At 39.5% G+C, this 26,026-nt stretch overlaps 4 protein-coding genes across 4 annotated transcripts; 2 read left to right on the top strand and 2 right to left on the bottom strand.

Annotated features, from left to right (window-relative positions):
- The first annotated feature begins 360 nt into the window (after positions 1–360).
- On the top strand, positions 361–3,009 carry LOC6564178 (esterase B1). The gene is made up of 3 exons (XM_001990266.3): positions 361–490; positions 629–1,095; positions 1,775–3,009. The coding sequence occupies exons 1-3, from the start codon at positions 444–446 to the stop codon at positions 2,953–2,955; spliced, it is 1,695 nt and encodes a 564-aa protein (XP_001990302.1). The 5' UTR covers positions 361–443; the 3' UTR covers positions 2,956–3,009.
- Positions 3,010–3,619: 610 nt separating this feature from the next.
- On the bottom strand, positions 3,620–8,428 carry LOC6564177. The gene is made up of 9 exons (XM_001990265.2): positions 8,256–8,428; positions 7,902–8,178; positions 7,673–7,823; positions 6,423–7,611; positions 5,845–5,898; positions 5,504–5,777; positions 5,280–5,430; positions 4,334–5,067; positions 3,620–4,159 (listed from the first exon to the last, which is right to left on the bottom strand). Exons 1-9 carry the CDS (start codon positions 8,372–8,374, stop codon positions 3,704–3,706), a joined length of 3,405 nt encoding a protein of 1,134 aa, XP_001990301.2. The 5' UTR covers positions 8,375–8,428; the 3' UTR covers positions 3,620–3,703.
- A 385-nt stretch (positions 8,429–8,813) lies between these two features.
- On the bottom strand, positions 8,814–11,714 carry LOC6564175 (esterase B1). Its single transcript, XM_001990263.3, has 4 exons — positions 11,442–11,714; positions 11,104–11,377; positions 9,978–10,874; positions 8,814–9,915 (listed from the first exon to the last, which is right to left on the bottom strand). Exons 1-4 carry the CDS (start codon positions 11,447–11,449, stop codon positions 9,460–9,462), a joined length of 1,635 nt encoding a protein of 544 aa, XP_001990299.1. The 5' UTR covers positions 11,450–11,714; the 3' UTR covers positions 8,814–9,459.
- A 3,070-nt stretch (positions 11,715–14,784) lies between these two features.
- Positions 14,785–18,704, top strand: LOC6564174 (esterase B1). Its single transcript, XM_001990262.2, has 3 exons — positions 14,785–14,933; positions 15,072–15,538; positions 16,895–18,704. The coding sequence occupies exons 1-3, from the start codon at positions 14,887–14,889 to the stop codon at positions 18,079–18,081; spliced, it is 1,701 nt and encodes a 566-aa protein (XP_001990298.1). The 5' UTR covers positions 14,785–14,886; the 3' UTR covers positions 18,082–18,704.
- The last annotated feature ends 7,322 nt before the right edge of the window (positions 18,705–26,026 follow it).

Genomic DNA, 26,026 nt, shown 5'->3' on the forward strand with positions numbered 1-26,026 from the left:
TTGCTCAAAATCTGTATTTTTATTGATTTATTAATATTAACTATAAGACATTTTAGTAAAAAACAAAATATTTTTGAATAAATATGAAAAGTAAGAGAACCTTCAGTTTAGAGCATTATATCACTTCCTATTAATCTAAATCAAACAATCAATCTTAACAAGTTTTTGCAGAGAAAAGCAGCTTTAAGAATTTGAGTTATTTCCGACCCAACATTTAACCAAAAATATTTCTGAGATAAGACAGTCAAAAATTTGCAGTTAGATTTGCTCGGATTGTTCATCCTAGGCAATTGCTACTGTGCATAGAGTGCGAGTGCTCATACGAGTACTAGCAGATTGCCCGAGACTAGTATAACGATCAGTTGCAACTTGTCAATTGCTAGGGACGGAAGTGAAAGCGTCGCACTCGCTGCATTAGAACAAGGACGAATTATCCATTCAACATGAATCTGCAAGTCGGTGTTGCGGATCTGCTAAAGTTGGGCACCAAGTAGGTGATTTAATAAGTGCTGTCGGTGGCATCGTAAATGTCGAGTACCAACCAAAAATTCAGCGATAAGATAAGAGCAACTGATTCGACACGCAATTAATATGACAGTTTCATTGCTCCGCACTAATCCAATTATAGACTCATTGGGCACAAGATCGTGCAATACAATCTGGGCACCAAGGTGACAACAGTGATCAAAACAGTGAATGGAAGAGTGCGCGGACTGCAGCGTAAGACTCTCTACGATGAGGAGCTCTACTTTGCCTTCGAGGGCATACCCTATGCCAAGCCGCCACTGGGGGAGCTGCGTTTCCGGGCGCCGCAGCCCGCAGAACCATGGGAGGGCATCAGGGATTGTACTTACCCACGAGCAAAGCCCATACAGGAGCATTTCGTGATGCACGTGGTCGAGGGCTCCGAGGATTGCCTCTATCTGAATGTGTATGCAAAGAACCTTAAGTCAGAGAAACCGCTGCCAGTTATAGTTTTTATCTATGGCGGCGGATTTCAAATTGGCGAGGCCACTCGAGATATATACAGTCCAGATTACCTTATGCAAAAAAACGTTATTCTGGTCACTCTTAACTATAGACTGGGAGCGCTAGGTAAGTGTACGGACACGAGAAGTGTCAAATGTCAAATGTAACAATCAGTATTTAGATAGCAATCTCTGTTTGAAAACAGTGAGACAACAGTTTAATTCCAGTACTATTATCTCTATCTCTTACAAAGTATTTGTTAATTTACACTGTCTTATAAATGTGTTTGCTTTAGGATCAATCTTACAGCTATTATACTTGTTACACTTATTTTTTATATAATGCTCCCATTCTAAATGTAAAAAAAAGTGTATAAGAAGTTGTGCAAGTGAATGTAATATGCTGGAGGAAGTATGAGCAACTCCTTGTCTACTTCTAATTAGCATCAAAAGCCGAGTCTATTTAGAAACCTGTATGAACATGCCGATTTCAGAGACTATAATTCGTATATACTCGTATATCCTACTAATTTGATCAATAACTGCCTCCTTTTTGCGTTTCTTAAAACTGTTATATAAACTACCCTGATATATTATTGATCAACTGTACAAATTTTGTTATGATCATATTGAACAAACCACTGTCAGACAGCAGTCATGCGTATTTGAGAGCTGAATTCAAGGGTCAACGCTCTACATTTTTAAAAGTATCAGTTAATTAGTTGATTACAGATTGCTCACAGAATATAGTAAAATTTCAATCAGGAGAATTACAATTCGTATGCAACTTAAATAATTCATTACAGGTTTCCTCAGCCTCTCCGATCGAGACTTGGATGTGCCCGGCAATGCTGGGCTCAAGGATCAGGTGATGGCTCTGCGCTGGATACATGACAACATTGCACACTTCAACGGCGATCCAAATAACATAACCCTGACGGGTAATAGTGCGGGCGCTGCCTCAACTCAGATAATGATGACCACCGAGCAGACGCGAGGACTCTTCCACAAGGTCATTCTCATGTCGGGCTCATCGCTAAGCTGCTGGGCCAATGAGCCCAAACACAACTGGCCGCATCGGCTGGCCTCTCAGCTGGGCTATACGGGCACCGACAATGAGAAGGAAGTGTTTCGTTTCCTGCAGCGAGCCTCGGCTAGAGACATAGCCGGCTGCTCAACGATACAAAACCAGGAGGAGACCCGTGACTATATTCTGTTTCCATTTGGACCAGTTGTGGAGCCATATGTGAGCGCGAGTTGTGTCGTCTCCCGACCGCCAGTGGAGACACTCTCCGTTGCGTGGGGCAACGCCTTGCCGGCAATCATTGGCGGCACCTCGTTTGAGGGGCTATTCTGCTATCAGTTCGTAATGCGCGATCAGACCTATTTCTTGAGCGCTTTTGAGTCCCTGATACCCAGAGAGGTGCGTGATATTAGCACGCCAGCGCAGCTCAAGGAGCTTATTAGACGCCTCAAGTTGATGACCTTTGATGATGCGACGCGTGGTCGCATGGAGTTCAAGGAGTGCCTTCAACTGAACTCCATCAAGCAATTCTGGCATTCCATGCATCGCACTGTGCTCGCCAGACTCGCCTATGCTCCGACCACGCCCACTTATCTCTATCGCTTCGATTTCGACTCACCCACGTTTAATAACTATCGCATTCTACAGTGTGGCCGCCATGCGCGAGGTGTTTCCCATGCCGACGATATCTTCTATTTATTCTACAGCATACCGTCCAGTAAACTTGATAAATCCTCGCCAGAATATCGCACCATCGAGCGTCTCGTTGACATGTGGACGGCATTTGCCGCTAACAGTAATCCAAACGGTCCACAGTTGGCACCAGTCAGCTGGGAAGCTCTGGAACCGAACTCTACTCCAATGTGCCTAAATATTGGACAACGTTTGGAGTTCATTGAACTGCCGGAACTGAAGCAACTCAAACTCTGGGATAGCTTCTATGATAATCTGAAATTGTACTAAATTGTTACATCACTTAAACGTTTATGATATAAAGGTCGAATGGATTATATTGTATAATATAATTGTAATTGCATAATTTCGCTTAACGAGGTTGCTGGGTTCATGTGCTGTTTAAAATCACTAAGCAGACAATACATTCATTATCTTGTCTGCTTAGTGATGAGATGTAGTCAAGTAAATTCATCGTCAAGTTACGAATTGAGAAATACAACTACAAAAAAAAACTTAAATCATGTGTATATAAATGCTTTTATAACTTGTATTTAATTGATATTGCCATCTTTGGTATATTGAATAAAATATATGCACAAATTCTAAACATCTGTCGAACCAAAAAGTTCTCATCTACCTGCACATGTTTTCATAAATGTCGATATATTTTCGCGTGACGAAAGCAAACACGACACGAAACCATCTCAAGTTCCATACAATATTGCATTAGTTCAAGGGTGAACGTAATTATTACAAGTGAGCAAATAAGCTTGAACAAATTTACATTTTAAATCATTATTAATTTTCTAGCGTCGAGCTGCATTTCTAATGAATTAAGCAAACGTATACACAGTTTCTTACTAAAATATACATAAGACCTGTCAATCTCACTCATTTCTCAATATTATCACTTTATAATTCAGCCAAGTAAACAATTTAAGAAAATTAATAATTCATTTTAATTCAATTTATTTACAGACTTCGTAATACACTAGAAACAGTTAAACTAGCAACATCACGTCTTGAGTACACAACTTTAGTACAAATGTTCCTTTTTATACAGACTATCCCAGGTCTGAAGTTTCTCGTGCTCGGGCAGATCAATGATTTCGATCTCATTGCTAATGTTGAGCACGCGTTGTGGTTGTTCCTGCTGTGCGGGTTTCCAGTTCAGATGAGCTGTCTCGTCACAGTTGGGATTGGAAGTGGCCGCAAAGGATGTCCAAATGTCCACCATGCGCTGAATGGTACGATATTCGCCGGATGACTTGTCCAGCTTCCACGACTGCGAGTTGCGGAACAAATAACTCAAATCATCGGCATGGGCGACGCCCTGCTTGATTTCATCACCACAGAACTTCTGGCGGAAGAAGTTAAAATCGGGTGAATCAAAGTCAAAGCGATAGAAATAGGTGGGCGCCTTATTAGCATATGCCAAACGAGCCTGAAGAGTCCGCTGGAAGCCATGCCAGAAGATCTTATATGAATAGTACTAAAAAAAAAAAAGAAGATAAGAGTTCGATATTAAATAAAGAGGCCTGCAAATTAGAAGTCATTTGGTCATGCTATAAAACATAAAAATTTATTTTTGTCAATAAAAAAAATGTTAAGCCAAATTTGAAAATCAAGGGCCAAATCAAATTTTTAATAAGGTCTTAGTACTTACATCCAACATATTCATCATATGCGCCGAGCTGGGAATCTCATCACCAAAGTACAATTTGATCATCTTGTGACTGTACTCCAGATTCTGCTTCTCCGTATTAAGCACACGCACATCATACGGCGTCATGCGAAGAGGATCTTGCAACAATTTATCCAATCCCTTAATATTGGCCTTTACGGCCGGAAACATGAATAGACCCTCGAAGGAGGTGCCACCCAACATGACAGGTATCTTGTTGCTCCACGCATTTCGTGCCATTTCCAGCTGTGATCTGGGCGCCACACAGTCGTCCATCACATACGGCTCCACTGTGGGTCCAAAGGCATAGATAAGTCCGTTGCGCCGATCTTCAGTGGTGAGTAGGTCGTGATCAACCAGTTTATATGGCTCCACGTTACGCAAGTGCTCCAGCACCTGTCTGTCGACATTCTCGCCCTCATAGCCATTAGCCTTGGCCAGACGAAAGGCGAAATCCGCTGGCAACGTATTGGACCAGTAATTGTGCAGTGTACCCGACATGGGAATGGCCTTGTGGAACAGGTCTCGAGTCTGCTCCGTGCACATCATGTAGTGGGTGGAGCAGCCACCTGCACTCTCGCCAAACACCGTTATGTTGTTTGCATCGCCGTTGAAGTGCGAAATGTATTGCTTGACCCATTTGATGGCTAAAACTTGATCCTTAAGACCAGCATTGCCGGGCACCTCCAAGCTTGGGTCCTTTAGACTAAGGAAACCTATAAGGGCAAAGAGAGCGGAGGACACTTTATATACTTTTTCGCCTGTGAAATTGGTTTAAATTGTTGATATATCAACTATTTTTAATGTTATTAAAATCTCCTAATCAGACAATACATAGAAACCTCAAATGGGTTCTTAATTTACCTGATAAGTTTTCTTAGCGAAGTCAAGTGAAATAAAGACTTGCGATAAGCCATCAGGTTCTTACCTAGACAATCAACTCGATAGTTAAGTGTAACTAAAACCACATCTTTGGCCATCAAGTAGTCGGGTGCATATAATTCGCGAGTGGCTTCGCCAATGGAAAATGCCCCACCATATATATAAACCATAACTGGCAGTGGCTTTTCCGTTTTCAGCTGTTAATATTGAAGCAATTTGAATGCTACTCAATTTTAACAATATAGCAAAGTCATTCTTTATGATAGTCACCTGTTTGGCATACACATTCAAGTAGAGGCAGTCCTCGGCCCCATCGATGACTCTCGTTGACAATGACCGCTGCACGGGTTTCTCGCCGAAATGGGTGCAGTCCAAGACTCCAGTCCACGGCTCCGCCGGCTTGGGCGCCTTGAAACGCAGTTCGCCCACCGGCGGTTGACCAAATGGCAAACGCTCGAAACTGAAATATTCGTCATCGTACAGTGTACGACGTTTGACACCCCTTATCTGTCCCACGGGCAGCGAAATTTCACAATTCTCGAAACTAAAATTATAATAATTATAACAATAGCACTATCTTTATTTTGGTTTGTTAATGAATTAATTAACACCTCTCCGACATGATGGTAAACAGTCTTTTGGTCGTCTGCTCTGCTCGCGATCCACTTGTCAACTAAACGAAACTGAGAGAAATATAAACTTATGTTGCTGAAGCTCAGGCGTTCAGTATTGTTGGCCAATTATCTTTATCGCACATTTCGCGCTCATTAAATACAAAAAAAAAAGGCAGAAATTTAAATACACTGTAAAAGTTTTCTATTTGCTGAAAAATGTTGTTTTTGCTATAGTTTTAGATTTGCGAAATTTAATATTACTTTGAATACTTGACATTCATCTACTAATTAGACTGAATGGTAATATAACTTATTTGTATAATATTTTATTCAATCTGTTTAAGCAAACTTTATAAATTTATCAATTGTTTTTATTTTTATTATTGTTTGGTGACCTCTTTATTTAATATAAATATGTATTTCGCTGACTCCGGGTGAAATGTTTTTAATGCGTAATAAATTGTTGATAATCATTAAAAAAAATCAATGTATATCGTATTTATAGATTATCTAGGAATACACATGTTTTCCAAAAAATACTTATCTTATCTTATCAAAGCTTTCAAATTCTATACTAAATTAGCTCCATTCCGGCATTTCTGTACAACTGATCGTAGAACTTTAATTTCAAGCGACCCGGCAGTGGTATGAACGTCAAATCCTCATTGATATTTAGACACATTGTGGGTTCAACTGCTGTCACAGGTAACCAATTGACCAGCGGTTGAGTGAGTGGCGCATTCGGATTAGAATTGAGTGCAAAGTGGGCAAACATGGCTGTCATGCGACAGATAGTCTTGTATTCCGCTCGAGACTTGTCCAGCTTGAAGCTGGCCGGAAACTTGAATAAATAGCACAGTTCATCGGCATGCACAACACCCCTACTTCCTGGAAAATAGCGTACGCGATACAAATTAAAATCCTCCGAATCAAAGTCGAAGCGATACAGATAATTCTCAGCCTGGCTATAAGCGAGACGGGCATTAATTATACGCTGCTGATAGTGCATCTGGTTGTGCGCATAAATCTCAACGATTTGAGGATAATGCGCCACTGTCAGTTCTCCGCAATACACCCCACAGAACTTCTTTATCAGTCGCTGTCCCAAAATGCGATACGGAGTCCGTCCCCAATGCCGCACCATCGAGTAGGGCAGCGTGAATTCTGGACGGTTTATTAGAGCTGATAGCTTTTCTGGTTCCTTTTCCATATTAGACATTGGACTGGATAATCCTTCGCCGCTGGTAGAACCAAGCATTATGGGTATGCGCGTACTCCATGCCGTACGGTGCAACACACGCGGCTCGGCCAGCAACAGGGCAGTAGGCGTTGCATAGGGTTCTACACAGGGCATAAAAAGCGGACAATTGGCATACTGCAGGCGATCGTAGAGTGTACGAAAGTCTGGCGTAACTAAGAGTTTGGCATCTAATCCATTTAAGTAGTCAAAAACTTGAGCGTCGTTGTTCTCTCCCGTATAGCCCAAATGCTTGGCCAGAAGATACTCGACATCGGGTTGTCTATTCGTCTCCGGCATGAAAGTGCTCATCAGTATGGCCTTGTCAAAGAGTCCCTCGGCCAGTGGACTCATCATCAGCAATTGCACGCAACAGCTGCCCGAACTGTGACCGAACAGCGTTACGTTATTCGCATCGCCATTGAAGCGGCTCACATTCGCCCTTATCCATTTGAGGGCCATCACAATGTCCTTGAGGGCCGCGTTGCCAGGTATGTCCAGCTTGGGATCCGCAAAGCTCAGAAAACCTAAGCGCATTAGGTTAGAGAGTCAATTAGAGATTAATCAATCCAGATTTAAAATACAAACCGAATGGTCCTAGTCGATAGCCAATACTGATGTAGACAACCTGCTCTCGCATCAGATAATCTGGCGACATATAGCGCCTTGCAGGATCGCCGCTCCTGAATATACCTCCATGCACATAGACCATTACAGGCAAAGGCTTCTCACTGCGTAGCTAATTGAAATACATGTTTATCAAAATATCTATATTATAATATATATATATATATATATATATATATATAAAACTTACTGTCTTCACGGAAATGTTCAGGTAAAGGCAATCCTCGCTGCCTTCGACCTGTTGTGATAAGCTGGCCACTTGAAGGCACTTGTCCTTTGACTCTGTGCAGTCGCGTATACCTGTCCAGGGCTCCACATCTTTCGGCGCCCTGAAGCGCAGCTCACCGAAAGGCGGCTGGGCGAAGGGTATGCCATCGAATCCATAATACAACTCATCATAGAGCGTTGTGAGCAGCGCACCACGCACTTCTCCGTGTGTGGTTTGCACAACTGGCGACGTTTCACTGCTGCAATATGTTTACATATATTATAATTAATTTATCAAACTGAATATATGCATATATAAATATTGTGTGTTGCTTACTAATCCGCTTCCATTCTCTGCTTGGCACACACTAATTTTAAATAGCCAAAACTTTGTATAATAAAGCAACACGCATTGCCGATCGTCATGAAATTACCAATATGTATGCGTAGGTTCATTGTTGCGAGCCACGATGAAGAGAGAGAAAGACAAAGAGAGAGAGAGAGAATTAGATTTCTCAGTAAGTGGCCGGAGCGCGCAAATGTTTTCTCTCTGGTCGCATATCTACTTTATACACCTTATCTTACCTGAATACACGAAAATACAAAAGCTTATTATTATTAAAGTCATGCTAACTGATAAGCTCTGTGTGGTTAAATAAGATCGTAAAGATTAAAGTATGTGGAACGCTGTATCACCACAAAAAAATAAAAATAAATAAAATTAAAAAAATTGTAGCAATATTTAACGTGTGAGACGAGATAATTTTTAATATGTTTGGTTGACTTAATGGCATATTTGGCTAAATACTATATAGACACTTCTATGATAATACCGTTTGCGCAAGCAGCTTTTTGATAGCTTTATTTTCAATTAATAACACGTTGTTATTTCAACGCTATAAACTTTATTTAAAATATTTAGACTAGAACCCAGAGGTTAGTCTTTCAACAATAGTTTGCTTATTAAAGGTTTGAAGCCACTTGCTAAACCTTTTCACAACAAGTTTAACTAAAACAGACCGATAAGTTAGAGCTATGCGAAACAACTAATTAGCTGCAGCAGTCAGCCGTTCAGCGAACGCCCTTTATAGAGAGAGAGAGAGAGAGAGAGAGAGAGAGAGAGAAAATAGCGTTGCGCAATAAGGGCGCTGTACAATGAGAGCAGCTGAAGCTCAAACTGCGTTTAACATAATGTGGATATATAATTAAGACTAACAATAAGCAATTTATATTAAGCCCCGCAGAGCTCCCAATTCAAACATGTTAACAACTCATAATCAATTAAATGTCTTTGCTGCTGCTGCCAACAACTATATATACAATACTATGATAATACCCTATCCTTTTTTTTTATTTCTTTTTTTGTTGACTTTTTTTTACCGCCTTTATTCAATTTACTTCAGTGCATTATAGATTAGAACAATTACAAATATTTAAAATAGATTTTACATTAATTTTATATCAATGTTTGATTATTTTTGAATTTCGTTCATAATTATTACAATTGTTGAGTTTTGTTCATGAATCAAGTTAATGGTAAATTATGCTTGCTCCTTGTAAACGGTATCCCAAACACGCAGCTTGGTCATTTCGGGTAAATCGACTACCTTCATGTCTTCCGAAATGTTCAAGCACTTTAAATTTTTCTTAGATAAAGGCGCCCAAGTGTTGCCTTTTGACAAATTGGACTTAACGCTATCGCAGTTGGGATCCGAAGTGCTGGCGAATGCAGTTAGTATATCAATCATGCGTTCAATGGTTTGGAACTCTGCGGTGTGCTTGTCCAGCTTCCAGGAGAAATCTCCATACCAAATATAGGAACGATCATCCACATGCGATACGCCACGCACCTTATCGCCGCAGTACTTCAATCTCTGGTGGTTGAACGTGGCCGAATCGAAGTCGAACCGATATAGATAAGTGGGTGCCGTGGCGTGTTTTAGGCGTGAGTTTGCTGTGCGTAGTATGGGATGCCAGAAGACCTTGTAACTGGTGTACTACGATGGTTACAAATATTACATTCATATATTAATTCATATATAGTCGATTCTGAACTCACCTCGCAATAGGCGGCCACACTATCCGGCTCCAGCTCGAAGGAGCTGTCCCGAAAATGCAAAAATTGTATACGTTTCGCCAGAGTGCGAACTGTAGTGTGGGGCAGCGACCGCTTCAGCTCTAGCGGCAACAAATGCTCCGGTTCTGTCTTGAGTCTAGTGAGTAGAAAAGGCGATAAGTGTACGCGAGCGTACATCACGAGACCCTCGTTGGAGGTGCCGCTCATCAACAGCGGTATATTGTTGCTCCAAGCATCGGCCAGCATCTCGCTGGGCTGTTTAGGTATTACACAGTGCTCGGTGGCATACGGCTCGACAACTGGCCCAAATTGATATATACAATCATTCAGATTATCGGATTCATTCAAAAAATACGGCTCAACCAGCTGTTCGCCCGAAACTTTCTGTAGAAATTCCAGGATCTTAATATCGGTGGCCTGCTTCAGATTCGGCATTCGCAATATTTCTGCAAGACGTCTCGCTGTATTGGGCACCGTGCACTGGGCAAAGCAGCACAGCACATTGCCCGACTGCAGAATGGCCTTTTGGAAGAGTCCACTGGCGCGGGGATTAATCATTAGATAATGCACTGATGCGGCTCCAGCACTTTCCCCAAATGCAGTTACATTCATGGCATCCGCATTGAATCTGTCCGCATTCTGTGTAATCCATTTCAATGCCATCAACTGATCTTTGAGACCCGCATTGCCCGGCACACCAGCAGCGGGATCTTCGAGGCTGAGAAAACCCAAGGCTCCCACGCGATACGACACCGTCACCACAACCACATCGCGCATCATTAAATAGTCGGGACTGTGCAGATCCCTTGTGGGATCGCCCTTCTCAAAGCCACCGCCAAAGAAGAACACAATCATCGGCAACGGATTTTCTGTCTCGAACTGAAGGGTAACAAACATTTTTATTAATATTTTAGCGTACCCTCTAAATCCCTATATTCTTATGAATAAATTAATTGCAGCTTTTTCATGTTATCGAATTAAGTTTCGAGTCAGTCAACCGACTGCTGATACTTTTCGGTTATTAACAAATAAATTACACCCAACCTTAGATTAGCATATGGTTACCTTAGATTAAAGTACTCTAATCTCGCACATCGCATATACTCACCGACTTGACATATACATTTAGGTACAGGCAATTCTCAACGCCCTCGACTTGCTTTGTGTACATATTAAACTGTAATGGCTTTTCACCCTTCTCCCGGCAGAGCAGTGGCGACTTCCAGGGCTGCACCGGCTCGGGCGCTTTGAAGCGCAGTGCGCCGAGTGGGGGACGTGCATATGGAATGCGCTCAAAGCTGGTGTATGTGTCATTATAAATGCTCGTACAACACTTGCCCACAACGGGGCCGCTTGTCGTCTTCACAACAATGTTGGGAGTGCTGTGAATGATATAAGCGATATTAGATCGCACCGTTTGAACAGACTATTGACCCTGTTACTCACTTCGCCATGTTCAGCTGCGTAATGAGCGAATCAGCTGCGTAATGAGCGAACTTAACACCTTTTTCCGCTCCGACTATGTTATTTTTTATCTAGAAAACATTGATAGCGGATACAAAACAAATCAACAACAAAATGTAGGAAACCAGAAAATATAACACAACTAAAAATAGCTGCTTTGTTTTCGTCCGACGTTAACAGTTATAGTTACAAAATCGAACTGATCGTCATTGCAACGCCAGTTCTGCTTTCAATTAGCACCGCTCGCGAAACACTGCAGTCTACGCCCAGCTCGAATGTTAAATGTTTACATTTCTTACCAGGGCTGCAGTAACACATATATTTTTATGTTTTCAAACATTGCTTTTATACCTTTAAATTAATAAAATATTCATTTTATTGCAAGTATTGTGCACTAGATGTAATTATACTTGCAGGTAGATTTAACTGACCACTTATTTATCTATATTCGTGCATCCCTATCAAATTATACCCTGAACCCATTAAAAATAGGTAAAGAGGGTATAATGGGTTTGTGCAAATCTATGTAACAGGGAGATGCTTCCCTGTTCTTCGGAAGCATCTCCGACACCATAAAGTATATATATTATTGATCAGGGTCAACAGCCGAGTCGATATAGCCATGTCCGTCTGTATGAACGCGTAGATCTCAGAGCCTATAAGAGCTAAATACTTCAAATTTGGAATATAGGTTTGCCTGATTTTATAGACAACTGCCTCCATTTCTCGATAATCAAAACAATTAAATTTCCGATAGCATTAATGGTACAATTTTAATGGCAGAATCTTCTTATAAATACGTAATATGCATATGTATATTATTGATCAACAAAATTTCATCAAGATTGGATAAGAAAGATCCAAGCAATAGTCGAAAATATATTCTCATATTAATCTAATTTTTGTGTTTTTTTATTTTTTTTTTAGGTTTTTTGTGAATGCTGCAGAGCCTCGTTATCCCGTCACGATTGCATGTACGTATGTATGTATGTATGTATATATGTATTCACGTGTTTATCGGCAAAGCACGCTTGAAAATATGCTCACATTTTGGTGGGTAACTTTTAAATGGAAATTTTCCAATAAAACTAAATATATTTAACAACAGGGTTCAGGGTAAATCGTTGTCGAGCTCACTCGACTACATTATTCTTACTTGTTTTATTACAATGACAGAAATGCGCGGAGAAATATAATACAAATAAAACGAATTATTTATGTAAATAACTTGGGTGGTGCATAAACTTAACATATGAATTTGGGAATGGTTAACAACTTTACTTACTAGGCGATCTAAATATATATGAAGTTGTTTCATATCAACTTATTGCTTTAATAATAATAACAAGGCAGTAATTCATATAGAGACATAGACGTTTACTGTGGGCAAGAAAGTAAATAAAAGTAAAACGCAATCTTTGAGCTTCAACACTAAAGCCCAGTTCTCAAAAATTGCTGTAGGACAGCACTTGATATTTTTGATAACGAACACTTTTCGTGGTTGGTAGTCAGATAAGAAAACTGAAATCCACAGTGATAACTCACAGTAAAGCTCTGTGTATTGTTTAACAGCTGCACGAGATTAGTTTGTATGGCGCGAAAAAAATTGCTGCAATAGATTTTTACGTTAGTTGGTGAAAAAATATATTGGCTTATATAACGTTATCGCTTCACCAGTGAGCAGAAGATTGCGCTAATAGTACTGAGGATATCAAATATATAGAGAAGAATAATAATATTACACTGGAAATCATTTGCGGCATTTGTTATATTGTTATAAAAAAAAAAACATAGAAATTCGAAGTTATTATATTTTCTGCATTTAGTTTTATTTCGTAACATTTTTACATCTCCCACAAATTGCAACTAGGATATTACTTTGAAAATATCAAATGCGATATTTTTGAAATATTTTGTTTTATTGTATTGTGGATCTTGATACACAAGTTTTTTTCTTCCAAATTAACATCCAAATTTGAAAAAAATATATGTATTTAGTTAGCTTTTTCATCGATGATTATGACCTGGTTTGAATTGATATAAAAATTATAATTGGGCTTAAAATTAAAAACTAGCAAGTATCATCTTAGCACAACGTCCAAACAAACCAAGGCACAATTATTCACATATACAAACAGCTGTTAAGTCAGCTGATCGCTGTTAATGAAAAGATAAGGCGCCAATGTTAGTTTCTCGTTCTCTTTTTATTTCAAACCGACGAAACAAATTTTTGTGAATGGCGCGAGATTTGCTGTGTCACGATGACGCATATAAGTATATTTTATAAACATCATATTTGGTACATATGTATGTACATGCATATCAGATACCAGACTCAGAGTTTAATTCAATTGTACTTAATGCTATATAATTGTTGCGACGTGTGATAATTGGAGATGGTAACAGTCGATTAAATGGTAACCCCCTTTTTTGAATATTATGAAGTGGTGAGATCCTGCGCTCGATAGAGACACATAAGGGAGTAGAAAATTACCCGACGAAATGGGTAATGATCGGATTTTTGGAGGTCGATCGAAAATTAAAGGACAGTCGATGCAGGATTTAGTTATATCCTTTTTTTGTTGGGCGAAGAGATTTGAAACCGGTGCCAAATAAAACCCGCTAAGCTTACACTAAAATAATGTAACCAATAAATAGCTCGTGTATCATGATGATAAGAACTTTTAGTGAGCAGAGAGAGATTTGCTGTGTCACGATGACAATAAAAGTACAAACAATTATATTTTATAAATAACTGGTCTGGTACAAATGTACTCAATTATTTTGTGTGCTATACTTTATGGCTGGTGATCGTACCCAAACATACGTAAATTATCAATTGCATGTACAAAGATTGATTTTATTTCCGTCTTTTTATTTCCCATTTCTTCAAGAGGAGTACAGCAATGTAACTTGAGCACATTTGCCTAAGTGTCTGTGTATGCCAAATAAACTAATAACTAAAATTTAAATTTTAGCTTTTTATCAGTCTTGTGAACACAGACCAAGGAATGTTTAGTGAAAATTAAAAAGAAAATAGTATTCGAGATGAGAGAGAATGAGAAACAGGAATGTAAACAAAACAAACTTCAAGTTATAGGGATTCAGGACATAACAAATGTTCCTCTCTCTCTCTCTCTCTCTCTCTCTCTCTCTCTCTCTCTCTCTCTCTCTCTCTCTTTTCGTCACGTTAAATTGAGTGATTAAGTGTCTTGCTACAATCTGTTGCAAAATTAAAGAGCGATAACCCCCCGTCCATGGAACCTTGACTTATCTCTGGGCATTGCTTAAAAAGTCCGGTAACGTAGAACGATTCCGTTAGTTGCATTGCGCCGGTCAATCGAATTGGAACAAGCAGGACAAGTTCGAAAATAATTATATTTTTCGAGCAACACAATTTACAAGCAATAAATAAAAAGCAATTAATATGGAAGTACACGTTGAATTTCCAAGACTACTGCAGATTGGCTTCAAGTGAGTAGAGACAGAGGGAATCAAAAAAGCGGGTGAAAGGGATTTGGTAGATCACCAAGACACATTGTACTTTGTGGATTTAGTTTCCCTTATCAAGGCACAAATTGTTATCTTTCGTCTGTCTCCCATATCTTATAGACTCGTCGGGCACAGGGTACAACAGTATCGATTAGCCACCAGCCACACAGTCATCGTGGAGACGAAATATGGTCAAGTTCGGGGTCTAAAGCGTAAGACTGTCTACGATGAAGAGTTTTACTATGCCTTCGAGGGTATACCCTACGCCAAGCCGCCAGTGGGTGAGCTGCGTTTCCGTGCACCAGAACCGCCGGAAGCGTGGAAAGGCGTACGCGATTGTACCACATATAGCGAGAAGCCGCTGCAACGCCACATGGTGTTGGGTACAATTGAGGGCTCCGAGAATTGCCTATATCTGAATGTGTATGCGAAGCGGATGCAAACTGAGAAGCCGCTGCCCGTCATTGTGTGGATCTATGGCGGTGGCTTCCAGAAAGGCGAAGCCTCCCGCGATATCTACAGTCCGGATTACTTTATGAAACAGCCGGTAGTGATGGTGACCATCAACTACAGACTGGGAGCGCTTGGTGAGCTAAACCCCTGTGATACCATTGCATTGTATTGTTATTATTGATCACGATCAATAATCGGTTCGCCAGACTGCCATTCTATGTTTAACTGCCATTGGAATCATTACTGCAAATTCATTTCATTGATAGGCACTTTGTTTTTCAATATATCTGAGTTAGTAAGGCCTTACATTCATGGGAATCATTTATCATATATGTGCGATAGCTGAAAAATATTTGTATGAGGATATTTGCAGGAGTTTGTAATCATTATTAACATTTTAAATGAAATATTTTATATTTCCCGTCTTAGCCTTTGCTCTGATTGGTTGAATTTTTGCTGTGATTTTATCTCGTGTATTTTAGTTGATTAATATAATTCAAGTGTGTTCCTCTGCTTGTACTCTTTTTGGTTTTTTGTCGGTAATTTTCTGATTAACAACTCAAACAAATACAGTCCGCGGATAACAGCTGCGTTTTGTTTTTGTGTTTTTGTGCGCTTCACGGTTTCGGTGAGCGTTGTATTAAACAAAGCTGTTGCACAATTGATTGCAGTGTATTGTTATTGTTATAGATAGGTTTTTGAGTGCGCTTTCTTAGTCTCGCTCTCTCGATTTTCTTGGACGTGTTGTTTTTTGAGCTGGTCTACTTTTTGTCTACTTTCGTAGTTCAACGGTGCTGCGCTAATTCTTTCTTATTTCAGCTTGCTGCGAATTTGTAGCTTTTGTTAATTTCTCTATGCAGTGCCGAGTATAGTTTGTAGAACTCATATTTTTACGCATATTCAAAAGCTGCAAGTGCCAGACTGACCCAAAGTCCGATTTCATTTGTTGTTTTTTGAGTGACAATGTAGTGCACATAAAATGTGCTGGCTTCCCGTAACTAGTAAAATATATAAATATATAATTTAGGGTTACTTCTTCATCAAAAGTTAAAATTCGATAGTCATATTAATTTCACTATCAACAAAGCCTTTCGAAATGTTGGTTTTATTTGGCGTTGGTCAAAGAATAAAGTTGATCCTTATGGAATACGGATCTTGTGTGTAGTCTACTCAATATCCCATTCGCCAAAGTACTCTTTGTTTTTCGTCGCTATGACTGGGCTGCACTGCCTCCGTCACCGATGGACTGCGCTGGATTTACATTCCCTCCTTATCTTATCGTTTCGTTATAGTTGGTGTTATGTGTGTAGTTAAGTTACTAAAAGTTGAATATAAATATAAATATGAACATAAATATAAATATATTAAAAATATTTTTAATTTTTTAATTTAAATTTAATTTGAGGTTTTATTTTGAATTCAATACAATATATTTTTCATATTTTATTTGAAATAAATAAAAAAAATCACAATATTTGTGTTTCCTACAGGTTTTCTCAGTCTTAAAGATCCCAAGTTGAATGTGCCTGGCAATGCTGGTCTCAAGGATCAGGTGCTGGCACTGCGCTGGATCAGTGAAAATATTGCGCACTTCAATGGCGATCCCAATAATATAACACTGATGGGAGAGAGTGCAGGCGCCGCTTCCACCCACATTATGATGACGACTGAACAGACCCGTGGACTATTTCACAAGGCCATATTGCAGTCGGGCTGCGCGCTAGCCGCCTGGGCGGATATGCCGAATCGCAATTGGGGGTATCGTCTTGCCTATCAGATGGGCTACCAGGGCAGTGAGGAGGACGCGGATGTTCTACAATTTCTTTGTAAGGCACCTGCACGTCAAATAGCTTCAAGTGATCAGGACATTGTTACGCTGGATGAGGTGCGGAACTTCTATCTCGTTGCATTTGGGCCTACCGTTGAACCATATGAGAGCGAACAATGTGTTGTGCCCAGGCAGCTCAAGAAGATGCAGGCGAGCGCATGGGGGAATAACATTCCCCTCATCATAGGCGGCAATTCATTTGAGGGACTGTTCTTCTCTCAGGTGGTGAGTAAAGATCCCTGGGTCCTGACCCACTTCGATAATATAATACCGCGTGAGGTGAGCAAGGTAAGCACACCGGAGCAACTGCAGCATATGGTGCGGCGTCTGAAGCATGTCTACTTTGGGGACGAGCAGCGCCAGTGTATGGAGCTCTTGGAGGCACTGTATATATTCTCGCATCGAGAAGTCTGGCACGATTTGCATCGCACTGTCATGGCTCGATTGGCTTATGCTCCTGGGTCAGCCACCTATCTGTATCGATTTGACTTTGACTCGCCGCATTTCAATCAGTTCCGCCGTCTTGCTTGTGGTAACCAGGTGCGTGGTGTCTGCCATGCGGATGAGCTATCTTATCTCTTCTACAATCTGCTGGCTACAAAATTGAATAAATCCTCGCTGGAATATCGCACCATTGAGCGCATGGTGGGCATGTGGACAGCCTTCGCTGCGAGCAGCGATCCCAACTGTCCGGCCACAGACTCAGCCCAGTGGACACCCGTGGAACTGACCTCGAATAGAGTGCACAATTGTTACAACATCAGCGAGGAGATGCAAATGATGGCACTGCCCGAGGCCGCCATACTCGCCGTCTGGGATACATTTTACGAGAAGGACGCTCTCTACTAAGTCTCAAATCCAATTCCAATTGAAGCACATATCTATTTTTAAGCACAAAGTGCCAAAATCCTGTTAACTATATAATATTATTAAGATTAGAAACACATTTTAAATGCAATTATTAAATCAACTGCTAAACTCATCAAATAAATTCATTATACTATATTGAATATTTATATTTGCTTTATAATAAGAGGTAAGAATAATCGTGACTAACAAAATATAAGTTTATTTTTAAATTAAGGAAGTCGAAAATTAATTCATTTCTAGAAAAGATGAGATGCAAGGGTTGGGTGCAGCTGTCCCCCTGCCTCACTCTCTGTGTATTTATACAGCTTTTTACACATAACTTAAATTATTATATTCAACTAAAAATGTAAAATATTATAAAGCGGTCAAGCACACACACAAACTTACACATCACACACCTACGCACTTATTGGCGCATCAAGCCTGCTTGCCATTGCAGCCATTTTGCGGATATTGCAAAAATTTGAAATATTTCTCATGTAGAGATACCAAGCGCAGTCTGATAAAATATTGCAATTAAAATTTATGTAAATTAAATTAGTTTTAAAAAAATGTCATATTTTCAGCGCACAAAATAAATGTAATTAAATTATTTTATCTTATATTTCTTTAAAGTTTTTTTTATTTATTGATACCTATATATTTTCATTTCATATCAAGTTAATTTGTGACTTGGACGGTTTCTATATTTGGAACCCTGTTGTTCATGCATATGTCACTGCCAACTCTCACACATACAAATCTCGAATTTGCTTTTGCTAATAGCTACATCTCGATTTAAGGCAACGTTGTCAGCATGCCTCACTGCGCCGCATACATTCACAAATGTGTTGCAAACACATGCTGGCAATGGATATGAAACGTTGTACTTTGGCTTTCGATTTGGGTGTGGAACTTTTTGCATTTATCAATTATGGCTGATTGTGGATGGATGTTAACTTGTTCAACTTCACCTGCTCTCTCGCCTTTCAGTTTTATAACAATTTCCAATCAAAGCACAAAATGCGTGTGTTGTGTTGTGTGGACCCAAATCAATAAAACTTTTGCAGGGGGCCAACAATAACCAGAAATATGTAGAAGAAAATATTCAAACAATGTCGATTGAAATTGCGCAACTTTTGACTGGTAAATTTAATGAAATATCAAACATTTTTAACAGTAACAAGTAAAATTTTGATGAGCCATCAAAAAATAAGTTTTTGTAGTGAAAAGTACTCTTGGCAGCGCGCGGCTGCTGTTAATTAAAATTGTCATAAATCCCCTGGAGTTTACCCATTTACAGTCGACTGAGCTGGTGAGAAATGGCAATAAGCATTTTCGGTTAATGTTTGAATGCGTCCCTTTTTAGCGCCCCCCCCTACTCTAAAGGATTTTGCGTATTGCTCAAGTACTTAATTACACTTGCGCGCATTTTAATTTCCAGTTGCAAAAATCTATGGGTTGGAAGGGGAGTTGAGGAGAGAGAAAGAGCGAGCGGGCAGGCACAAAGATATGTAAATTAGGCTGGCAAGTCAATGTGAGCCGAAACCTTGTAAATTATAGGCTTAGGCTGCTGTCAGGCCTGCTTGCAAGCGGCAACTCCACATTGGTTACATGCTGTTAAACTGGGTCCCCAAAAGGCTTATTAAATTATATACATATAACGACGGGGAGCGGCGTTTTTCTTTGCTTTCAATGTCAGGCGGCAATCTAATCTCACTTTAAGCACATCGCTCCTCAAGTTTGACACTGCCTATTTAGTATATTGAATGTCAAGGGGTTAAGATAAGTAGCTGAAGTTGCCTAACTTAAAATTTATATATATATATATATATATATATATATAAGTACAAATCAGAGTACATGTCCGGCTGGGCATTCAGCAAATAAATATAGGTTGGGTTTTGGTAAAAGTTATTTTTTTGTATTTTCTGCTTTTTATTGCACCGCAAGGACTTCTCCATATGATTTTAGCTCTGCTTCTTTTTCATATTTTCTTTCGAACAAAACTATTTTAAATCTGAAATTGCGGACAAATTCTTGTTCGTTCCCATTCTGAAGCTTTTGTTGTGCGAGGGACTAACTTTAAGAGACAGCAGCATAAGGACATGAACTGAACATTGATTTGTGCTTTTTGAGAGGATGTCGGAGCGGTGCTCAACCTTCTTCAGAAATTTAAGCAGCTTTGAAAATGTCGTACAATTATTTCATTTATTTAAGTGCATATTTGGGAAAGGAAACTCAAATCTTTGAATTAGTAAATTATTCATTTAAAATAAGAAGTAATTAAAAAAGTTACAGAGCAGCTTACAAATTAAAAAAAAATGCAAAATGATCTAGTTCCTTTTTATAGAAAAAATTTCAATTTATATTATCAGTTGGGACATCTTGCCAAGCTTAGTCTACGTACTCGAAATTTTTTCAAATCCTTGCAGAGCGTGTTCCAATTTTATTGCAAAGTTTATAGCGGACTTAACAGGACTTCTGCGACCCCTTTAGATATATATATATATATATGTCTAAGTCCATGTCTCTTGTGGTGTGTTCTTTGTGAAGGTGTTCTTTCTTGTTTTACTCAATTATTAAATTGAATCCCGTTTATAATTAAACAGTGAGCGGGTACCTTAAAAATTTGCTGCCATCCCAAAAGCCTATTAGCCTAGACCCAAAAGGTCAAGTTATATTGCCATTCTTTATTTTGATTTTCTCTGTTGGACTATAGCTGGCTATTGTTTAAAATGGGGTGGAGCGAGCGCTTTTGCTTTTGTCATCTTTCACAAAAAAGTAATTTGGCTAAAAAGCAAATGAGTAAGTATTAAAGAGCAAAAGAAAAACGGCAGGACGAAATGTGGGATAACCAAAACGGTTGCCACTTCAAAGTTGCCCAAGACAAAAGCAAAAAGAAAATGAAAAAATGAAACGTGAGCAGCATTTTTAATAAATTTATAGAAAGCAAAATAAAAATACATAAATTAACTGGCTGAGGGAGACGCCATCGTTTCCCAATTGGCATTTAATGGAGTCGGTTAATTATGAAGTGAAACGCTTTTTGATCTGACTGGCAAATTCAAAGATTTGATGTCCATGTTACTCATCGGAAAATGATACTCAAATTTGTTTAGTATTTTTTACAAGTTTCGTGACGAAATTCGATAATATAATATGGATAATATCGATATGGCGATGTGTTTCTCACATCACCAACACTTGTAGACAATACAATTATTTGGGGATAGTAATGGGATGGTAATGGGAAAAGGGGGCGAGGCGCGCCGAGTGTCGTCTGTGGCACTTGCAATTCACTTTGATTAAATATGTTGAGCGAAGGAGGCGGGGAAAATGGTGAGCAGCACATTAAAATGCCACAACAATGTTTAAATCCAGGACGACTGCAAATGGGAAATCCTGGGCGAAGCTCCTCAGACAAGCCAAATAGTCAGCGGTTGGACAAGAAAGCGCAAAACAAGTTTGTGAATTTCGGCAAACTGCAGCGTGTCCTTTGGCAGGATATAAAACAATCAGCGCAAGCAAGCGGAAACGGAAGTGTTACTGCCGCAACCAAGCCAACCATCCACCCAAGCATTCCGCTCCCTGCTATGTTGTTTCAATTGTGGGTGTGGCTTTGGGAATACTACGTACACCTCGCTTGCCTAGCTGCTGCACTATGTAAGTTCCTTGTAACTGCTGTGAAATGCAGTCCAATGTTGCCTTGTGGCCGCCATGCAGTCTGCTCCTGGGAGAAACCACCACCACTACCAGCACCACCGGCACAAGGCGGAGCAAATGGAGAGGCTTCCCTTATTTATACGCTTGCTCTCGATGTGGGCGTCTGTTTGAGTATTGTCTGTTTTGTAGCATGCTTTATTAATATAGCAAATTGAAATTTCACGCTTTCTTGCGATGCCTCGCTTTCACTGACTGACGTCTTCATTTTGTGTGGCAACGCCACTGTCTGCACCACCACAATGGGTAAAACACTATGTGAGGAAAAGCGAATTTGATTTCAGTCATTACATTATAGTATTGTAAGTTTAAGAATGCTTGTCGCTGTCATTGTAAATACAAAAATGCAATTAACAAATTTGATTTCAAGCCTGAATTGGTCAAGTTTATATTCAGTATGTATTAAGAGATCGAGCTTTGTTAGATTACGCAATATTAAACATTTTTATTTTAATTTATTTTCAGCAGTAATATTTTGTATTTAAACTTTTTTCTCATTAAGCGCTTAGCAGTTTTCATGATATTTGTTCCCAGGATTCACCAACACAAACTGTAAAATTAATTTGATCAAATAGTTTCGCAAAGATTTTTTTCTATATAGTTTCTAGTGTAACAGAATTTGCCATTAATGCATCACTTATCTCAAAATTTAGCGTCGAATTTTCTAAGTGAACTATGTAGCTGGGGGTAGGATGGGGGGAGGGCAGCGGTGCTCAGTATGTTCCAAGGCTCTTGTGGGCGTGGCAAAATGTCAAACACAAAATTGACTGACAAACTTTTACTTTCTATGGACTTCTGTGAACTGCAATTTTTGGTTGGCTTCACCTCGAAGCACTCCTCAGGCGTCGCCCCCTTCCTTTGGCAGAACTCACTGCTCGTTGTCCATGATGACAGCTGTCGAGTTGTTCTTGCTGTTAAGGGTGAGGGGGAGTGTGGTAGGTGGGTGTAAAGTTTCAATGCAAGCAAAGAAAGAGAAAAACCAAAACAGTTTTGCGGTCTTGCATTTGAGCATCGTCGGTGGGGTCCTTGCCGTCTCGTTGGTGGTTATAAATGAAGCAGACTAGGACCCCGCATCAGCAGAGAGTCAGTCAGGCTGGGGCAGCAGCAGTATCGTTCTTTGTTTGTGCCGCCTGCTGCTGCTGACGGTCATTCGTTGTTCTCGCTGAATCGGCATCCTTCGCTAGGCTTGTTGAGCACAATGATAAACTATCCTGCTTGCCACACCAAAATGCCCCCCGCCACTTCTCGTCTATTTCTTGTTCATTTAAAATGTGAGTTCATTTTACATTTTATGCTGTCATTAGATGTGTCTGCTAATGGTACTTATATTGATGAGTCTCTGGCGGTTTCAGATCGCTTAATTCTCCGCCAATCCCTCCCTATATGTACACCATATATTTAGTGACAGTCTCGCTTAGTAATTTAAAATTGTATGTTGCCCCAGTCAGTGTCAGTCACGCTTCACTTTTCACAGCCAGTAGAACATATTGAAGTGGCATAGTCTTTTTTGTGTACGCCCTTTTTTCATTACACTCAGCTGATGCTTTTGCAAATCGCAGTTGAGAAATGCGTCAAGTTAACCCTGAGGTTCATCTTTGTAATTCCAGCTGCCTGTTCGTGTCCATCTCTCTCCCCTTTTTCAGCATCACGTAGTCAATCAGCACAAGCTCAGCTTTTTTTTATATTTTTTTACTTAAACATTTGCCTTGTTAAATTCGTTGTTCAAGTCGGTTTTTATTGGATGTCAATAAAAATACTTTTGAGCGGACAGTTTTAATATTGCTGCAGTAATGTTCTCTGATTACACTTCCTTGAGTTACTTGAGTCCCAAAAGACATTGCTTTGCACTCATTGAGCGAAAGTATAGTCTAAGGAAATCAGAGACCGAGTCAGGCAGGATTTCTCTTTTTAAATAGGTAATAAATAAACCCGTTTATTCAAATGGATGTCATTTTAGAATGCCTTGTTCCCCCTTCTTCAATTTAAAAGTGGTTACAATTGACGATGGCACATCGACTGCGGTAATTTCAATAATCATCTCTGTACCAATTTTTCATGCACCAATTACCTGTAGCCTGTAACCTGTAAACTCTAACCAACCACATGACAACAACACTAATTAGCAGTAACAGCATAACAAGCTTAGATGTTCGACACCTGCTCGCAGTGTCTTTCTCATTAAGTTGTATAAGTATGGATGAGTTTGAATTGGTGTCGTTGGCGTTGTGACACTCACCGCTCGACGGCTCCCGGCCGCGTTATCTACCCTTCTCCAATGGCTTCTTGGTATGCGATCATAAATATCGTAGGGCCCAGACATTTTGCACCCAGACAACGTTCTGCTAATTCAAATTTATTGGCATTAAATTTGTGCCGCGCAGGCAGTGCCTCAGTTTTGGCTGCATACGTAGCGGAAGAGCGTGGAGAGGCGAGGACGGGTGTGGCAGAGGAAAAGAGCTGGGCAGGGGTTAGGGGGCAAGCCTGGTTGGGAATTGGAGTGTGACTGTTATTTGCTCTGTGGCTGTTGCAGAAATTTATTGCATTTGCATTTGCATCGACACTACTGGCAGCTTAAATATACGGCTACCATTTCCCTTTTTTCACTTTTTCCCCTTTTGGGCCCAAGCTGAATGTGTTTCTCGATTTCAGGCAAGGATTATGTAAATTTAGTGGAGTGACACAACTTACCATTGGTTAAATAGCAAACAAGAACTTCAAATAGTTATAAAATAATTAATTGAATCTATTTTAACTATATTTTTTTGGGTAGCACGCACAGATCAATAATAATTCAATTTTTAGGATAGCTCTTCATAGTCTTCCCAGTACTTTTAAGCTATGACTTTGCAATTTAGTGAGTTCACACTTGGGAAACAAATACAAAAGTTAATTAAGATGGAATTTCTAATAGAGTGAGAAATCAGATAGCGCCCCCTCACTTGATGATATTAAATTCCTTTATTTTAATGAGTCCGTTTTTGTTTGTTATTTGACTTTAAGATATTTTTGTTACGTTTGTTATTATATGACTTAATTTGCAGTTGTCAAAAGCACAAAATGAACTCAATAACATAAATTTCTAGTTAAAAAAGCAAAACAATTTTGTTTTTTTGTGACCCTTCCCTTTTTTTTTCTCTGCTTACAATTCTATTTATTTACGTAATTAAAGTCGAATGTGCTGGGGCAATGATTGTAGTTTTTTTTTTTTGTGTTGACCAGTGGCAGCTACGCACATTTTAGCAGAAAAAATGGGAGGCTCTCTATATTAGTTGCAATTGTGTGCCGTTAGTCAGGCATGGAGCCTACGAATGGTATAGAAGAGAGGGGGGAGATAGGGGGAGTGATACAAATTTTAATTGAAATTATAATAGCCTCATTATGCAAATGCTTTGCTTATTTTTGCCCAGCCAGGATATATACAGGACATAAACACACAGCACAAAGTATACAACTTATTTTTTGTTTTTGTTTAATTTGTTGTAAACATTTTGTGTTTGCTTATCGCGAGCTTATTGTTTGCGTGCATAAGGAAAATTTTAATTGTTTGGGACTAAATTATCAATGATGCTTAGATTGGCCAACTACAGCGATTTTTAGCTCGTTTTATTGTCATTAACGCAAATATCTGCTACATACAACGAAAGTGGTAATCAGTTTTATTATGGACAGATTTAGTGCCCTCACAAAATATGAATGCACTCATATGTATTCAAAAACCTGGTGGAAACCTATTTACCAATGCCCATAAATAATTTAAGCCAAACAAATTGTGTGCATCGCATTTCCGCACAACTAAATACACACAAGTAGGGGCCTTAATGGAGCGACCCTCCGAACGCCGTCCGGTTCGGGAAACCATCCTCAGTGCGCAACAAAATAGTCCGTGTGAACCGTGTGAGTATTACCATTGAATGGCATTACCTTAAAATATGTAGAACAACCGAGTCACTAAATAGTTGTCTTTTTTCCTGCCCGCATTACAGTGCAACATAATGTGTTGCTATGTGTGTATTTATATAACTTTATTCAAAAGAGACTTTCTTTTAAACTTCAGTAAGTTTTAAACTCAGTGGAATAATATTTTTTTATTAGGCTTGATGTTTACTGTTATATTTCTTTCGCAGGCTTAAGATTATTATTAGGCCCTAATGAATAATCAGTTTTATAAAAATGTGTGATAAATTTGCTTTAGATCAAGGTAACAAATACATTTTTTCGAATT

This window comes from Drosophila grimshawi, unplaced genomic scaffold (assembly GCF_018153295.1).
Source record: "Drosophila grimshawi isolate 15287-2541.00 unplaced genomic scaffold, ASM1815329v1 contig_311, whole genome shotgun sequence".
Taxonomy (NCBI): Eukaryota; Metazoa; Arthropoda; class Insecta; order Diptera; family Drosophilidae; genus Drosophila; species Drosophila grimshawi.

Excerpts from the sequence above, each read along its gene's own strand:
- LOC6564174 (XM_001990262.2), top strand. The coding sequence starts at position 14,887 with ATGGAAGTACACGTTGAATTTCCAAGACTACTGCAGATTGGCTTCAA. Across the intron at positions 14,934-15,071 it reads CTACTGCAGATTGGCTTCAA|ACTCGTCGGGCACAGGGTAC; the intron begins GTGAGTAGAGAC and ends CATATCTTATAG. Across the intron at positions 15,539-16,894 it reads CTACAGACTGGGAGCGCTTG|GTTTTCTCAGTCTTAAAGAT; the intron begins GTGAGCTAAACC and ends TGTTTCCTACAG.
- LOC6564175 (XM_001990263.3), bottom strand. Across the intron at positions 10,875-11,103 it reads TAAATGTATATGTCAAGTCG|TTCGAGACAGAAAATCCGTT; the intron begins GTGAGTATATGC and ends GTTACCCTTCAG. Across the intron at positions 9,916-9,977 it reads GTGTGGCCGCCTATTGCGAG|TACACCAGTTACAAGGTCTT; the intron begins GTGAGTTCAGAA and ends TAACCATCGTAG.
- LOC6564177 (XM_001990265.2), bottom strand. The coding sequence starts at position 8,374 with ATGAACCTACGCATACATATTGGTAATTTCATGACGATCGGCAATGCG. Across the intron at positions 5,431-5,503 it reads TGAATGTGTATGCCAAACAG|CTGAAAACGGAAAAGCCACT; the intron begins GTGACTATCATA and ends CAATATTAACAG. Across the intron at positions 5,068-5,279 it reads CTATCGAGTTGATTGTCTAG|GTTTCCTTAGTCTAAAGGAC; the intron begins GTAAGAACCTGA and ends TTGCCCTTATAG.
- LOC6564178 (XM_001990266.3), top strand. The coding sequence starts at position 444 with ATGAATCTGCAAGTCGGTGTTGCGGATCTGCTAAAGTTGGGCACCAA. Across the intron at positions 491-628 it reads CTGCTAAAGTTGGGCACCAA|ACTCATTGGGCACAAGATCG; the intron begins GTAGGTGATTTA and ends ATCCAATTATAG. Across the intron at positions 1,096-1,774 it reads CTATAGACTGGGAGCGCTAG|GTTTCCTCAGCCTCTCCGAT; the intron begins GTAAGTGTACGG and ends AATTCATTACAG.